The sequence below is a fragment of the Agelaius phoeniceus genome, chromosome 5, assembly GCF_051311805.1.
Source record: "Agelaius phoeniceus isolate bAgePho1 chromosome 5, bAgePho1.hap1, whole genome shotgun sequence".
Taxonomy (NCBI): domain Eukaryota; kingdom Metazoa; phylum Chordata; class Aves; order Passeriformes; family Icteridae; genus Agelaius; species Agelaius phoeniceus.
The window spans coordinates 51387198-51405039 of NC_135269.1; the positions used below are offsets into that span (position 1 = coordinate 51387198).

A 17842-nucleotide genomic window follows, 5' to 3' on the forward strand; every position below is an offset into this window, starting at 1 on the left:
CTTTTTCAGTGACACTGCCTACGGTTTTCTTTAAAATTCTTTTACCAAAAGAGAAACAACTGTTTCAAAATGACAAAAAATTCTGTTAGATCACGAGACAACTACAGAGTGGTTTCCATATCACGAGCTTTCTATTTCCCCTATAAAGTAAGAGACGTAATTAAAGATGAGTTAAGACTTTGGTGAAAATCTAAAGAGCATCGGCAAATCTGAGCACCGCTCAGCTTTTCAATTGCTTTTCTACTTCTCGGTTCTTTTAAATGGTTTTCTATGGCAGGAACATTTTTCTTAATTAGTCACAGCTAATTACTGTTCTGGCATAGACAAGTAATCAGAAATGTCAGAGCTGCAAGGCTACATCTCCCTAATCCTTTGATAATAATTTAGCCTCCTGGGAGGGCCTCAAGCTGCGGTAAGTAGTGGCTGACAATAAGGCAAAATTAGGTGGGCAGCAGACCATTAGGATAGAAAAATAAAAAGCACTACCAAATCCTGCTGAGCACCATCAGGCAACTAACTACACTGCCAGATGAGGTGCCTGTTTAAGCCTGTGTTGTTAATTAGCTGATTCTACCAGACCTGCCACATATGTCCAGGTGCATCATGCAAAGATGCGTATTTCTGGGTTTGCGCCAAAGGACAATTTTGCACTGTGATCAAATTTCAAGAATCTGAGAAAGAAGCCCACATATTTCTTGAAGATTACTCTGAGTTATCAAAGAAATAAGAAGATCAACAAGCTACAATCCATTTTTGTTGAGTATTTTTTTAAGTAATTAGGCACGGTCCTCTCATGTTTCGCAGAGGTTAATACAAACACAGCTTTTGATTCAAATGTGGCCTTTAACCAAGTAGACCTTTTGTCAAATCACACACTTGCAAATAATTACATAACAACAAAAGTGAAGATTACTTATTAAAATTAGCGTGACAGGAAGTAATTTGAGAATAAGGAAAAAAGATCCACAATTGAAATTTTCTAGAAAAACATTGTTGACTACTAAATATTACAAAAATAGTGCTTTTGAGGTAGACATAAGCAGCACAACAAGGAGTTGCTACTACTGAAAACTCAATTTAAATTAAGTGCTCCTCTTAGCTGTGTAACACCACAATTTGCACATTTTTAAACACTTTTTTTGTAATAGGTCAGAAAATCTACAGAAATTAGGCAATTGAATAAAGCACTTGGCAAACAGAATGAATGGCAAACAGAAATTAGTCAGATGAGTACTTCATATCTCCATTTAGCCAGTGAGCAGAGCACATATCATAATAACCTTTGAAGAATAATTAAGACCTCAAATAATCTCAAGTACATCATTGAACTTGAATTGTTCCATCCCTGCTACTAATGGAAAATGAAAATAATGGTTGGAATATGGGAACACCACTAGCATTTAATAAACATTCCAGGCAAAATACAAGCAGTTTTTCAACAGAAAAAGAATATCCCATTACATCTGAACTTTTGAAATACAAAAGCCAAAACCCACATTGTAAATATGAAGTGCTTAAGCTTTTAAATGGGTTATGAAGATGCTCAGTCTTTCTGTACTCCAAAGACAATTGTATGAGTTCCCTGCCATATACAACTCTTGTACAGCTTGTTGAATTGCTACCATGCACGAGGACACAGCCTCCAGGAAGTCCTCCCACATGGGCAGTCCCTGCAAAGTCAGCAGGAATACTGCATCCCACCACACCAGTTTAGCACCCAGAGGAGATGGGCAACATCTGCTCACAGGTGCCATCTAGTACAAGATAACTATGGGCACCACTTTGCCACTGCTCACCTTTCCAGGATGTGCACTCCAACTATTTTGTGTGTTTATGGTACACTTGGGAAGAGGTTTCCCAGAAATTATGCCCTAAAAAAAATTGGAAGCCTTTTCAGTTGTATCAATGGCTGAACATTGATTCATTAAAGCTGTTCTCTGAAACTATTTTTTATTTCTCAGAGCAGCAATCACTAATTGCATAAAGATTTCACTGCACATACAGACTTAATAAAACTGTAATCACACATCTGTTTACACAATCAGTTTTCCACAACAGACACAAAATAACCTGTTAGATAATGCTCTCAATGGCAAATCTTGGCAGATTCCAAGAAGGAATCTGAAGCAAAAATGTCTGGAATGACTCTTTTTGAATATCCATACTTCACATGCAAATCACAGGTACAAGAAAGTGAGAATCTACTCAGGTGGCACTTAGGAACTAGACATTACTACAGAAAGTAAGTATTGCATCAATCTTTTATGAGAGCTGTATGCAAAATTTAAAAAATGCTTTTCCAAGAGGTTTGTCAACAAAATCCTATTTTTTTTAAAGGAAGTAGTTTTTAATTTACAAGTCTGATATATATTAAAATCCTCAAGATTTATTAGTCCCATCTTAAAAATTCTAGTAGAAACATGAATCTAAGTCTAGGCAGTGGAAATAACCTGGCATGTTTATGGACACAGCACTGCATTTATTAAAGTTAACCGTAAAAGGCCTATTGATTTTGAAAAGGTAGAACCAGATCCCATGGGAATTTCATAGTTGGGTATTTTTAATATCTGATAATTTTGTGATCAGATACACAGCACTGTTTTTTGGTAGGCTGCACAGATGCTCTTACATTATCCATGAAATGGATTGTCTTTATAAATAACAGAGGCGTTAATAATAATTAGTAATATTCTCTATTTATTCTAGTTTTGTACAATTATATTCTAAATATTTAATTTCTCCATTCACCAACTTGATTTACTGCCTTTTCTGAAAACAAATATTTAAAAAATTATTTACAAAAAAATAAAACTAATGTTAAATACTGTTTCTAAAACATTAACCCAGAGCTACTGCAGAGCTTAATCATATGCAATAGATTATAAACATTACAAGTGCTCTTTAAGAATTGTGATGTTAAAAACAAATAAACACTACTCTCCATCCCCCCTGCCCCCTCAACTATAGGCTGTTACTGCATGAGAGAAGGAGATAAATGTCCTGAATCCCTGTGACAGAAGGAATTTGACAAGCAAAATTATCAGCTGATTTTAGGAAGAAGACCATGTCCCATCCTGCAAAGGGAGGCATAAATTCCCATGTCTTTGATAAACTGACCAAGGGAAAAATCTTTGTGACTTCCAACCTGGTGACTAGTTTTGAGAACAGGAAGGCAGCACATCGACCTGGGAGAGACCAATGCTACCAGGAGCACCTGGACATATTACAGTGCCTGCTGTCTGTAGTCTTTCTGGAGGAGGTCATAATGAAATGTATCCAGGAGCTGAGATTTTCAGTGGAAATGAAGGAAAAAAAAAAATCCACATTGGTTCTGCTGCATGATCAGCAGATACACTGAAGCACAAGATTGAAATGGTTTAAAAATGGTGCTGAAAAAACTACCAGGCCAGTCAAAGTCAGCGTAGATTTGAACCTCTTTCATATTTAAGGGTTCATATCCCAAGCTGAAGTTCGTATTTTGTATAGCAGGGCACTGCATTTATAGGCTTACCAAACACTGCCATAAAACACCACATATTTTTTTGTCTTCTCTCCAGTTTGAAACTACCTAGCTGGATTAAAAATGTTACAACTCCTAGCTTTAACATATTGTGACTCACTGTCAGGCACTTGTACTTGTATCAATATTATTCTTAAATTTAAATTATCTTTGTTGTGCACATAACTTGTGTGACAGACAAGCTGTTCACTCGGTCACCCTAATAGCTGTTAGCAGCATATAGCAGCCCTGGATCAAGTCAGTGATATCTGGACATAAATAGTTTGCAATTATACATTTTTGTGGGGTTAAAATAGTGTCTCAGGCCTGATCTTCTCTATATTTATAACTAAGACCTCTAGCACACAGAAAAGTCAGGTTTTTTGTTATTCTGGATGAGGTATTTCCCTGGCTGAAGCACAGGAAAGTGTGCTTTTCCTCTTTCAATATGCTGATGATTACTTAGCTGATACTAATTCAATGTGTTTTAAGAGGAAAGCAACTGTGATCTACAGCTCTAGCCAGTCCAATGACTTCAAGTACATTTACATAAAAAAGTGAATATATTTTATTCTTTCTATTGAAATATAACTTGATAGATTTGAATTTATAAAAAGAGTACCTAGGTTTCCCTAAATAATAATAATAACAATAATCCAAAAAAACCTTCAAAAATAATTTGCAAAATCTTGCTCAGTTATAAGGTTCTAAACCTGAATTAGTGTCAGGAAAGGCGAATTAACAGAGCGAGATGACTTTGTTTTACATTTCTGCATGCTATGAACTTCCATATTTGTAAATGCTTTTTTAATGCTGCATCTGTCCAATCAATAATATCTCCCAGTGTGATGTTACATAGAAATGTGATACCAGCATGTAGAAAGAAAAATAAAGACACAAATAGGTATCTGATACAAAAAATACACATTTTGTATATATTTTTTCTTTTCTTACAGATACAAGCATTGGTCACAGCAGCATACAATGTATACTGCTGAGTAAAAGGGGATAGAAAAGAATTTGCAAACTCAAAGGCAAGTGCTGTATCAGAACTTGTGTCCATACAAGAGATGTTTTCTAGTGCTGAAAAGCTTAATTGCTGAAATGAAATTCAGAAGAGGTCCTGAACCCATGTTAACTCAGCCCTACTGAAGCCCTGTCCGTGTGCTAGTGCTAAGCCAAAATCATGCCAGGAACTGTGCTGGATCCCCTGACAGCTCCCAGACCCGTGCCCAGGCCTTGGCCAGTGCCCCACATTGACACAGTGAAAATCAGTCCCATCCCACTACATCAAAAAAGTCAATGTGGGCTCTCCAGTGAGAGTTAGATTTGGCCTTAGGCAGATAATTTTATTAACATTCAGGAAATGACAACATAAGCAAAAATAACCCCAAAGAAAAACAAAAAAATAGAAACTTGAAAATGAAACATATGCTTGCAGATTCATTGCAAAAGCAAACTGAAGCAGAAGTTGCTAATACGGTTTTAGTACTTTATGAAGGTGCCAGCTGGATGGATGATAATTTTTCTACCCCTGCAGGGCATCAAAGCTTTTATAAAATCATTCTTTTCACACATATTAGCACTTAGCTTATTAAAACAGATGATACTTTTTTTTTTTTGTTTTGTAAAGATGCCCGGGAATGTCTGGAAATATAAAATCTGAGAGTTAAGTCTTATTTTGACCACCCAGCCTAACAAACAACAAACACTGACATGACATACCATGGCTGAGACTCTATGTTATGGGACCTTCTGTGACTGCCACAACTGTAGTGTCACAGTAAAGGCTGTGAATTGCTGTTATGAAAACATTTGCTGTAACTTGCATAATTAAATTAAACTGCCAGCAAAGCTTCCTAAAATACTTAGGAGATGACACAAATAAATACATTTCAAAGTCTATATTATGTTCCAGAATTAGTTTTGTAATAAATTCCATTTCACAGTGCTAGAGATGACTTCTTTTCCTGTTCAAATTCCTGTGTAATTGTGACTGAGATAATTGTCATGTAAACTGAGCTCATCTTATAGTTAAATAGCTTTTATTTTACATATATTTTACATGTGTAGTGCTTTAAATTTATACAGAAGGTACTATTTCAGCTGCCTACAGCTTCCTCTTCAGCCAATTTAAAAAAGGACATACTAGACATAAATTAGTAGTCAGAACTTGAATGAACTGAAATGTGATCATTTCTAACAAAAAGATGAGGAATCAGGGCAAAGGAATGAATGGAAGAAGGCTGCAGAAGTTATCAAAGCTGAAGAAAATTACTGCATGCACCTTGAGGATGAGGATTACTCTAAACTTGCAGAAGTCAGATTAGAAATTTGAAAATGAGTTTGAAAATTCAGTAAATGTTTATAAATGTCAACTTCAAGAAATTAGAAGTCTTAAACTGGAAATCCATAAAACAAAATTCTAAAAGTCATTCCGCAGAAGTCCCAGCCAAACCCACAGATGTACCTGGCATCTGTGTACTCTTTCTATATACCAGCAGGCAGGGATATGTAATTAATTCCTAATTTTCTTAATTTAGCAAAATTTGGTCTGCAATGGAATCCACAAGCCACACCAATCCAATCCTCTCCATTAACAAATTAAAATCAAAAGATGGAATATAATTGGACTACTCACAGTGGGAAAAGTTACTGTTTCAAATAATAATATTTGACCAATTGTATTTGTCCTCTAGCACTTAAGTTTCACACAGAAAATATGAGCAAAAAAAATTATCAACAGAGAAGAATATCTAAACAGCTTGCTGAGCACCATCAAAGTCCAGCTTATCCCTCCTGATGCAGTGGTGTTACAAGGACACTTTGCAAGGCTAGTTACTTACATCAAATAACTTCTCTATGTACATTTCCTCATTGACCTTTTCTCGAAGGATATCCTGGTTTTGCCGAACAAACATAATGTAGGTGTCTGCCAGATCCATTCCTGGTTTCTGTGAAGAAAAAAAGTGAAGGGAGAAAGTAATGGGAACAGAAGGACAAACCCCTCAAAAACTGAGACTTAAAAGAAGTTAAGCATAATGAAAACAAATGTTACAATGTTCATAGATGTACAAACTGTATTAACAATACCTTCTGTGAATTCTGGTTAGTTAACATGTTCATGTTCATGAACTTTCACTATGAAGGTAGTTCTACATGTTGTAATTTATGGAAGCTCTGAGTTATAAATCTACATTGCCATATGCAGTTGAATCAAGTCTTAGCTCTGGAAACATCAGTGCCAAACTTGGACATCTTCCCCTGTTTTTGATAGTGAGGCTTTCATAGATAGCCACTCCAGCCCAAGTGTGGAGATCCAAATCCTGCTATCACATTCAGAAAATACTTAAAAAAGCATTCAGCTCCTTTTTCACTGCCTAAGATTTCTTCTAATTTACTTCCAGTGTACATCTGAATTTTGTGTTTGATGTAAGCTTCAACTAACTGCAATTCAAGCTAAGCTCAAGCACATCCCTGGGAGCAATGGCATAAAAAGGCAGTTTTGAGTGTAGTCCTGTATGCTTGTATTTTGTAAACTGTTGCACTGGTGCAGTCAGCCCAGAGGATGGCTAGGGGAGGAGCAAGGACCAAAATTTTTCCCTTCCTGTACCAATAGAAGTTCTGTATGAATAGCAGAGCAGGCATAATTTTTATACCACACCCCCTAGGACACGGTGCATGCATGTGGTACTACAGCTGTGCAGGCACAGTGGCGGCTGAAACTGCTCTCTCCTCTGAATTGCTCCAGAATCCAGCTGTGATTTCTGGATCTCTGTAGTCATGAAAAGTTGTTCCACAATAACACAATAACAGCCTGCACCTTGCCCTTTAAATGCCAGCGTATAAAAAGTTGCTAAGGAGTTCACATTTTTCTAACTGGAACCAAGAATGTACACAGGCACTTTGAGAAGTCTTCTGCAAATGCCCTCTATATGAACGAGCTTGTTAAAGTATTACTTACTCCCAAACAATAGTTTATAATGTTCTTGGCATGCAAAAGAATGTTAAGTTTTATAATACTTTATAGTATTAGTTTTATAGTATTATAGTATGTAGTATAGTATTATAGTTTTAACATGGGCCTTAACATTTGTAGAGGATGCAGATTTTGCTAAGACAGAATAATTAATAGTTCTGAGGAAGAAGGACAAAAGCAGTTATACCCAGCCCCTGAATTCCCAAGCATAAGACATGTCTATTTCTCAAAAAAAACTGTTATTGTCTGAAAATAGGATATGAATAACACAGTAAAATATTTAGCATACATTAAAAGCCTGTATGCATGAACATGCTCATATAGTAAAATATTAATATATTATTTTATATTTAGGCCTCCTTTCTAGTCTGCAAGTGAGTACTCAACTTTATTTTTTTTCTTATTTCTCATTATCTTGTATGTAATATTTTGTAATTTATATGAACAGGTCTGAGCACAAGAGGGAAGGAGCAGTGCAACATGTCCACACTAAAACTTGTCCAGAAACTGCTGTCATCCTATTACAGTAACAGGATGACAGCATTCTTTCCATAAAGCTGCAGTGAGTGAAACCTCCTGGCTTATGAGGTTCAATTCTTTTTTCCCTGAATCTACCACCAACATATAGAAGAATATGTTCCAAAATAAAAATATTTTCATTTATACATGTGCATATATGGCAGTTTCATTTTTTAAAAGTAACCATTAAATGTGGAATGATGGCCAGCTTTCATGCCTGTAGCATCTCCAAAACTCATAGTGAAAAACTGAAATATCTCCTACCTTTGGACTGGTCATTCCAGAAGCAATGAAAGCTCATTGCAAAAACTTATCCCATCTATATATGCTTAGATGAAACTCTTAAGAGGAAAGCAGGACCATTGATATTTATATCTGCATTACACAGCTAAATCCTAAGCATAGAATAAAAAATCTAAGACTTCAATAGACAAAACATTTTCTGTTGGAAAACCTAATTTGCAGAAATTAATAAATCTCCTTCATAAAAAAGTACCTTCACGAAAATGTGATAGAAATTCTTAAGACAAATCAAAAAGTGAAGCAGATTTAAAACAGAAAACTCCATATTTTACCTTAGCATACTCATTTGTGATGGCACAAGAGAATACAATCAGTGTTGAAACCTTATAAACTTTCTGAAACCTGATACAGAATTTACAGGAATTAGACTAGAGTTAACTTGGAGGAATAATGGAAAAATATTTTGAAATATTTTTAAAATATTTAAATGTTTTGAAATCTCCAGATATGGGTGAAGGAGATAATCTAGTAAATGAAAGGCTCTCTATAGTTCTTGAAGATATACATTTGAGTGTATTAATGAATCTTTCAGTGAATTCTAAAACCTAGTGGTTCTGCAATTAATACAGTATTTTCTTTTACTAAGTTCAATAAAAAATGTTCATCTTGCAGACAGCCAAAGCAAAAAAAGTAACATTTCCCATCAGCATTAACTCCCTTATCTTTGAGATGTTTACCTAGTCTTGAAGCTGTGACATATGGGAATTTCACACCTAGTGAATATATTTTCATGTAGCTTGTGGCACAGGAGTGTAATCATTAAAAGAATATACACAAGTAAGAGTAACTGCAACAGCTGGTGACATTTACCAATTAGAATTACAGTTCTTTTAAACACTTCATCCTTCTTAATGTGTGCAGGATAATTATCTTTGAAATTGCTGTGGAAAAAAAATTAATTTTCCTTTTAAACAGTGTCTGACTTCAGTAGAAGTAAGTCTGGGTAAGGCAGATTATCAATACTCTGAAGTATGTCTGTTTAAACCTCACCAAAATCATTGAAGGTTAATCATCTTTGCTCATAGTGGGCAAAGTACACATTAAACACTGAATGAACCAACAGAACATCAAATTCTTCATTATCTTTTCATATTGCATGAATTGGACTTATTTGCTTTCTCCAAACAAGGGGAAAAAGAAAAGAAAACTATTTTAAAAATAAAAATAGCTTTAATGCTGTATATTTAATGTTTTAACTTTTTTTATAGGGATTATGTAATATTTGGTAACCCTTGATAACACTATTCTTTATTGATCTGCTTTAAATTATTAAGCATCAGAAAAAATCCAAGTTAACACAGAATTAAACAAACAAACAACAACAAGAAGTTTCATGTGCCTTAGAAAACAAACAAATAGAAATGGAGATATATTTTAAATAACTGTCATAGGGGGCATTTAATTGAAAAGACTAAAGCATTCCAGTCTCCACAGCCATACTCAATAAAAAAATCTTCTCTGAATCTCTGGCAGAACATCTGCTGAAGTTAATGAGAGTTATTTGCACATCTTTGGGAGAAAAATGTAACCTGGTATGTTATCCAGGTAAGTATAAAAAAAATATTGGGTGAAAGTTTCCCCAGGAAAAAAGGTGGGTTTTTTATGATAGATAGAAAGTTATTGTAAGTTTGTTTTATTCAGAACAGCAGACAAGCTGTTTTGCCTATCTGAAAATGAAAGAGAACCAGACAAAGAGATGAATAGAGAAACTGGAAACACAAAGACATCAAATAAAATACCAGGAAATTAAGAGTTGTAAATAGGGTTACTTTGTCGCTGGTTACACAAGTAACTGAATACACTGGCGAGTGAATGAGTTTAAACAAGGGTGTAGGCTTCAGCACATTCTTTTTTAGGGTTAATCACTAGTTAACCTGGCAAGATGAACATGCTGTTTGGGGAAAAAAAATTTAAAATCCTTGTTAATTACATACTGCAAGTGCTCTTACTTCCTGCTGCTGCACCTAATCCCACAGGTGCAGGTTGTCCCTTACTATTCACTGGTAGGTGGGTCCTACTGCCAGGCTCTTTTTCATAGCAATAAATTCAGATAAAGAAGAAACAGCTTTGTTTTCCCCATTTGAACAGGAAAACAGTATCATAGTGTCTATTTAACATGGAGGCAAATGTTGAATGTTAAAATATATTATTTGTTTCCAAGATGTTGTAGAAGCTGTTTTATGAATGACATGCGTGGCTCCCACTGGCAATATTTGCCTGAAGCACTTAGTGAAAAGTAATGCTGCATTGCCTTAATTTCCAGGCATTTAAATATTTTGGTGCTGAAAGATTGCAGTGGGTTTAATGTTGCCACTAATATTAGGCATTTTCCTACAGGCAAGGTACACCTAAGTTTCTGAACAGCATTTTGTAATGCAACAGTTTGGCATAAATCTCAGGGAAAATCATGTACATTTGTAATACTTGAGTTATGTTTATTCTCACTTTGGCTTTTGTCACAGAGCATTTCTTAGCATTAGAGAGTATTAAATGAACTTATATTACCAAAATCAAGAAACCAGCCTCAACCCACTACACTAGTTTTACTGAGTTGCTCTCCTCCCAAGGCATTAATGTTTCAAAGATGAGAACAGATGCTAGAGACTAACTATAAAATAACAAAATCCATCCAGTTTTCTGTTTGCTCTCCTCTCCACCTCTTTCCCCTCCCTTGCATCCTGGAGGGAGTCATTTTAACTACAGCATGGTTGTAACAATGCAATGAAAAGGAGAGATGAGCTAAGGGGGGGCTATTGTGAGGAACTCAGGAGCTCCTTATTCAGTGTCCACCACAAAATGAAAAAGCACGTTGGAAAATTTCACTGCCTGAAAGTTCTCTAAATACTGAAAGGCTCATCACTGGGCTATGGAATTACAAAATTAAAATATCATTAAAATACTTCTGGAATAAAAACTACTTGTATCCATGGCTAGATCATCATCCCCATATTTTCTTAGAAAATTAAATACATAAGACAGGGAGGAAGGTGCACCATTTGCATAATCAGTCTATTATAAAGGTAACATTTTAATTTCACATGGTTATAAAGAAATTGTTTTGTTTAAATGAAAAAAATGCAAAGCATTTTCTCTCCCTTAAAAACATCTTTAAAAGAAACAGCAACTTCGGCTGAGAGGAGATTTTGTATTTTGAGAAGTCTCATGGAAAATTTAAACTGATTCTGCAAGCATTTACAAAAACACTTTTTCGTGTACATATAGTTTCATTGCATACATGGGGAAACACAGGCATACAAGTGTTTGCACCACGATTTTGATTCTTAGTGAATCAAAAAGTGAAAAAAACACTAGTGTTTTTTTTAGTGAAGAAAACACTAAAGCCCCTATGAAAAAATTTGGTATTAAAATATGCTTTTTTTCCTCCATAAAGTTGTATTTTATATATTAGCTTTCCTACTGATTAGTAGTCATCCTTCTGATTGCCATTTAAGAGGTATCTCAAAAGTACTGCTGACTTAAAACAGATGCTGTAGGGCTTTCCCTCCAATTCCACAATAGCCTGCTTTCACAGATTGGAAAAGAGAAGAGCCAGTTCTCAGGTCTGGGTATACAGAGGAAGAGAAAGCCAGGAGAAGCCCTAAGTGTAAGGATAATACCCCTTCTGTGGTCTTTTTTAAAAAATAGAGTTCTAAAAGAAACTCCAGCTTAAAATTGACTAGCATCGTATGGCCACACCTGAATAAACACTTCTTTCTCTCAAAAAGATTTTTGCTTCTTAAAATCAGCTAGATGAGGCCATGCAGCACAAGTGTGCTATCTGAAAATGAAGGTATCTGGAAGGTCCCCACGTGTGTCTGCCTGGTAGGAGGCAGAGTTCCTTCTTTGGCCTCTCCAAGACCCCATAAGTCAAATGCTGGCACATGTGTGAGGCCCCTTTTCATACCTTTGATCCCCACATAAAGGCAGGAGCGGAGCGAGAGGGCTGGCATTGTGCAAGCTGTGCACTGCTGTCAGCCCTGGCTCCCTCAAATGGCCCCTCTGCACTTGCTATGACAGGTGGCCCATAGGAAGAGAGGGAGGATTAGGTTCCTTCTGTGCCCTCTAAGTAACTGGCATAGATTACTGGCTCCTACAAAGGGATTTAAACATACCTTTCTGAACAAAAAGCAGTATATACATGAGCATGTAACTGGATGCTCAATTTGTATGAGTAATTGCTCTGGTTGTATTTGACAATGCAGCAAATGTGTGTAGAAATGACCAGCCAAAGACACAATTATTTGTATGCAAAACTGACTTACATGATGAGAAATTGAACACAACGAAATTATCTACATGATTAAGGAATAATAATCATTTGAGATTAACAGCATTCTTTTTTTAAACCTCAATTTTACTGCATTCTTTCCTTATTCTCATTAATTAACTGGCTTTGTGAACAGAATATTAAAATAAGGAAATATATTAGGTTGTACTTCACCATCTCCTATGGATTGCTTGGACTTTAAGAGAAACTAACAAAGGATTACAGTGGATTTAGATGAGTTGTTTATTTAAATCAGCTTCTGCATTCCCAGTTATCAAAACATCACATGAAAAAGAGAACCCATGTCATCCCTCATGCACTACTTGTAACATTTGTGTTATTTTCCTCCAAACATTTGGTTTCTTCCACCTGCACAGCAGCCACATTTTTTTCCACTGCAGAGCCTTGCATACTGTGACAATTACCAATAAGGTGAGCATAACAGCAACTAGATTTTTTCACTATTATTTTTAGGAAATCACAGGACATCATTGTTATTCTCCCTAGTCTGGGTAATTTTACACTGTTGCTATTATTTCTGTCGGGGTTTCAATTACCAAAACATAGGTAGTGTCCATACAGCCCTCTATGCAGAGCTGGGGAAAGCAATGAGAGCTCCTTGGCACTGCATATGTCCCACTTCTTGAAGGGGATTCTGAAAAATGGAGGTTTACATTGCATGTTTTCTCAAACAGTTAAAAAACCCCACCAAACCACTTTTTTTCTGGTCTTCACTTGGATGTAATTATTCATAATTCTCTAGCAAGAATAATGAATAGAGGGGTAGACAGCAAGGGTAGGTAGCATTTTTACCAACCTATCTGCCAAATGAACCACAAGTCTGTGTCTATCTTTCCCACCCTGGTCCTGAGAAATTGGCAGATGCTGTCTAGGGAGTGTGCACCTTTGTGTCCAACTATTTACTGTCTAAAGCCTCTCTCAACATTAATAGAATTAACCTGTTCCTCAAAATGACTAAAAATCATCCAGGAATGTCTTCCTTCCTTTTGAATAATTTACTATTTTTATTTACTTTTATTTAACTTTTTTTATCCCATTTGCCTCTTATCCTCCCTCTAAAACATTTTGCTCAGTACTACCTTCATTTTCTTCCAACATCTTTTTTGTCTAGTTAGCTTTTTTTTTTATTTCAGTACAAACCAGCATATATTTCACTCTTTGCCAAATCCTGGTAGTCAAAGATGAAAAACTGTCAAATCCACACACTCAAACAACCCTCCCAAACCCCTTGTCCCCCCCAGCCCCCCTGCCTTCTCCCCTAGATGCACCAAGTGATCTCACTCTGATGGAGGTGGGGCACAGGGGCAGAATGCCATTGTCTAGCACGTGCAAGTCTGCACATATTTGCAACTACATCAAAAGAAAGGGCTGACAGTGGTCAGTTTAAGTAACTTTCACACATGCAGCTATATGGTAAGAAAGAAGAAGAAGAAAGAAGACAAGAAGAAATTTTACAACACATCAGGTCAAAATAAAACCATGAGGCATTTAATTAGCCCAGTGCAGGGTTGCTAGGTCACTGTCACACTACCAAGAACTCGGTGTACATTCCTCCCTGTGTGCTGCCCCTCACTCCACTTCTCACTTCAGCTGTGAGCCCAGGTGATGACCTTGTGATGTGACGACTTTCAGCCTCCTCTTACAGCTGGAATTTTTTACTTTGACATCTGGTGATTTTAAGCCCTATTCAGATTGGACAGCTGCTGTCAGTAAGGGCTCTTGGCCTCAACTGCATCTTCACAACGAAAGAATGTGAAGAAGCAAAGCTAACCCCCAGCCTATGAAAACCTTTCAGTCGAGGTAAAAAGACCTCCTGAATTTGAAAATCTTTGCCTGGTCAGATCCACAGCTTCCCTGAAGCACAGTTTACATGTGTAGCTTACAGCTGTGGGACTACAAGTCCAGTTGAAATGCTTGGCTGTGGGAAAGGTGTGTGAGAAAGCTTGGAAATGAAGATATTGTAACAATGCAAGGATCTTGATAGCCTGTCAATAATCTGGTGCTTTCTTCAAGCCAAGCACCACCATTCAGTGAATGTGAGAAGGGCAGTGGGGCTCCAGCAACCTCTCCCTGCTTGCCTCCCTCTTCCTCTGGAACAGTGGGTGCATCCCTGTGGCACTGATTTGTAATATCCCACTGAGCTTGTGGCAAAGGTACTTTTCAGTCTCATTTTCATTCTGAACTTCAACATCAGTGTATTCAGGCCAATGGTAAAAGACTTTGATGTCTCCTCCTCATAGAGATGTAATTTGGAGAGTTTTCCATATTACCTGAAAGAAGCCAATGAATTTCTAGTTTGTCCACTAATTTTTCTTTAGGCCTTTGGGTCTTAGGTGCCTCAACAAGGACCTTTTGTGGCAGCTACACAGCACAATGTCTTAACAAAAGGTAAACTAAATTAACTGTATTTGATATGAGGTCACTCCTTTGAATGAAAGACAGCCTACTTTTATCTTTTTTATAAAACAAAAGAGCACTTACAAAGGTAAAAAATACCTGGGCAAAAAAAAAGTCTGAAAACATTATCTGAAAACAACAGAAATGTTACAATTTATCTTATGAATAAAACAAATATAAAGACAGCAAAATAACAAATTCCAGAAACAGAGATTTTTTCTTTTATTTAACATGCATGGACTGAAAAATAATTCAGTTAAAAAATAATTATTTAAGCTTGCATTTTTCAAGAGAGAACTGCTGAAGGTTTTGCTGGCCACCACACAGTTTAGCATATCTGGCATTTATCTATATTTTAATTTAGTATTTTTCATTTAAAAAATAATTTTCACTTATGCAATAATTGTAGTCTTTTTTTGCTGTGCTTGGAAAACAAGATTTTTTTAGAACTGCATTAAAAAGGGATGAGAATGCAGACTTATGAGAGAACAAGTGACATTGACAGTGAAAATGACAATGTTACATAACTTTGCTTATTTAAAGAAAAGATATTCTAATCTCATACTCTAATAAAAATATTTTAACAGCTGAATTTTGCCTTTATGTATAAAAGAGCTCCAACAATTTCCCCTTTATTTTTTTTACTTATTGCACAACCAATGGTAAATCAAATAGGGATTGAGCAAGCAAGGGGTTAAACAAGCAGACCTGAGTCCTGAAGTAAGAAATCAAGAAATAATGGATATTCAAGTATGATGTTTTTACTTGTTGCTTATACTACATATTTGAACAATTTATCACCACAAAAGAGTATCTAAGTTACAATCCTCACTCTTCCACAACTGGAAAAGTACATTGAGAATAACCTTTCCACAGTTTGCATTGAGAGTTACTTATTGCACAAGGGAAATGAAACGTCCTCTCAGGGTTGGAGTGGCTGTTTAAATATTCTATGTAAAGCTGTAATGAATCTCTCTAGGAAAGCAAAATGTCAACAATAAAAAATGTGAGCTAAAGCCCCCCTAATTTCTGAATTAGTACGAGCAATAGAATAAATAAATCTAAAAGGGTTACACTTACCGGAACATCAACATATTTGGCAGCTGCTTTTACCTTTAGAAAATTAAGCATAAAACACACAGTAAGTACTTATTACTACAAATTGCACACAATTTCAGAATTGTGCACAGAAAGAATAACAGAACCTTTGAGAATCCAAACACTTACAGTGAATGAAACTAATGATGAGAAGAAAGTACCTTCATCATATCTTGACAATTTAGACAGCACACCTTCTAACACTGAAACAACCTGGAGGAGAAGCACAGAGAAAAATCTAAATGAACAGTGTGAAAATTAAATATTTGGAGTGAGAATGTGAATTTTTCTTCCTCATATTTGTCTCGATCAGCAGGGCAACATGAACTGTAAATCTGATCACTTTCTCCACCTCACGAAGTGCTGAAATCAAGGATAACCTTCTTTCTGCACCTTCACTTATTGATCAAACAGATGGAAACTGCTGCACTACTGCAGAAATAGAAACCCAAAGTGTCTCCTGAGGCAGGCCTGCTTTGAACACAACATTGCAGCCTCTAGAATGTGGTTGAATATAGGAGTGTGTGTACCCAGCATGTATTTTGGATAGAAATCACATGTTATTTTCTAGGACCACAGTTTCAAAGATGATGGAGCACAATTGCTAAAGGTGGTGATTTTGATACCTGGTTTCTTTTATTTTTGCTATTAAACAGAAAACCAGATTTCAGCTGAAAGTGTAATAGCACTGGTTTTCTGTCAGCAGCATGAGCTGTTGAGCTGCTATTCCGTGGCCAAGAAGGTGGCAAGAAAATGTATGCCCAAAGTCTCTGGAATGATGTGGTTTCTCTCCCCTGGACTTTCACCTGCTATTGTCTGAGTAGTGTGACTCCTCAGTAAGAGATATGAATAGGTGTTTTTGACAAAATTTTTGTTCTGACCAAAAAAAAAAAAAATCTTATTAATTGCATTAATGACATCTTTAATGTTTAAACTCTCCAAAATTTGCCTTAAAGCAAACAAATTCCCTTTTCACACCCCTCTGTAATGTTACATTGCTCAAGTAATTCACAGTATATAACATAAAAAACTGCCAGCCATTGTATTCATGCACATTTATTTTACACGTATCAATTGCTTTCCAGTTTATAAAAAGATTGTTTTAAAAGTCATCCCTTGCTCCCAAAACAGTCATTCCCACAACCAAGAGTATCATTTTATGAGTGTGAGGACAGAACAAAATTCCATCTGGCATGCTGTTAATGGGCCCTGTAACAGTGTCACAACAGTGTCACCTCCAGAGGAACTGAGATCATCACTTTACAATAAGCCCTGCTCTTAACAGTTCAAGGAGCAGGAGCAAGTGCAAACCTACATTTGTCATTTATCAATCTAACCTGTCATATTTACAGTGATTAATTAAGACACTGGTATATAGGTGCCAATCAAAGAATAAATCCCATCGCAAGAGAGACTGGCAGTTGTTTCTGCGCCCGCTTTACTAGACCAGCTTTCTTCTGAGCAGTTGCATGCCTGTGAGAAGCTGCTGTTCATACTTTAACTCATTTTATCTGATTGAAAAGGATTCTTTCTGCAGAGAAGATTATTATTGTGCAAAGACTGGCTAAGGAAAAGGCTGATTTCATAAACAGTGTGGTGTCCACAGTGCCAGCATACGAATCCAATACAAGTGGGACACAAAATAACAGACAGCAAAACATTTCAGCATCTAGGATGTCTGTTTAAACAAAAGGCTCAGTTATGTAGCTGGAAACTTGTTTTCCGAGATGTCAGTGTACAGACTTGTGAAACTGTAAAA

General features: G+C 36.2%; 1 protein-coding gene across 9 annotated transcripts in view; it reads right to left on the reverse strand.

Annotated features, from left to right (window-relative positions):
- Positions 1 to 17842, reverse strand: part of CADPS2 (calcium dependent secretion activator 2) — a 284388-nt gene that overhangs the window by 15124 nt on the left and 251422 nt on the right. For all 9 annotated transcript variants that reach the window (XM_077179002.1, XM_077179003.1, XM_077178999.1 and 6 more), the window contains 3 exons: positions 16213 to 16296; positions 16066 to 16098; positions 6346 to 6453 (listed from right to left, as the gene is read on the reverse strand). In XM_077179002.1, coding sequence (XP_077035117.1) covers positions 6346 to 6453; positions 16066 to 16098; positions 16213 to 16296 — 225 coding nt within the window. The remainder of the gene's footprint in view (positions 1 to 6345; positions 6454 to 16065; positions 16099 to 16212; positions 16297 to 17842) is intronic.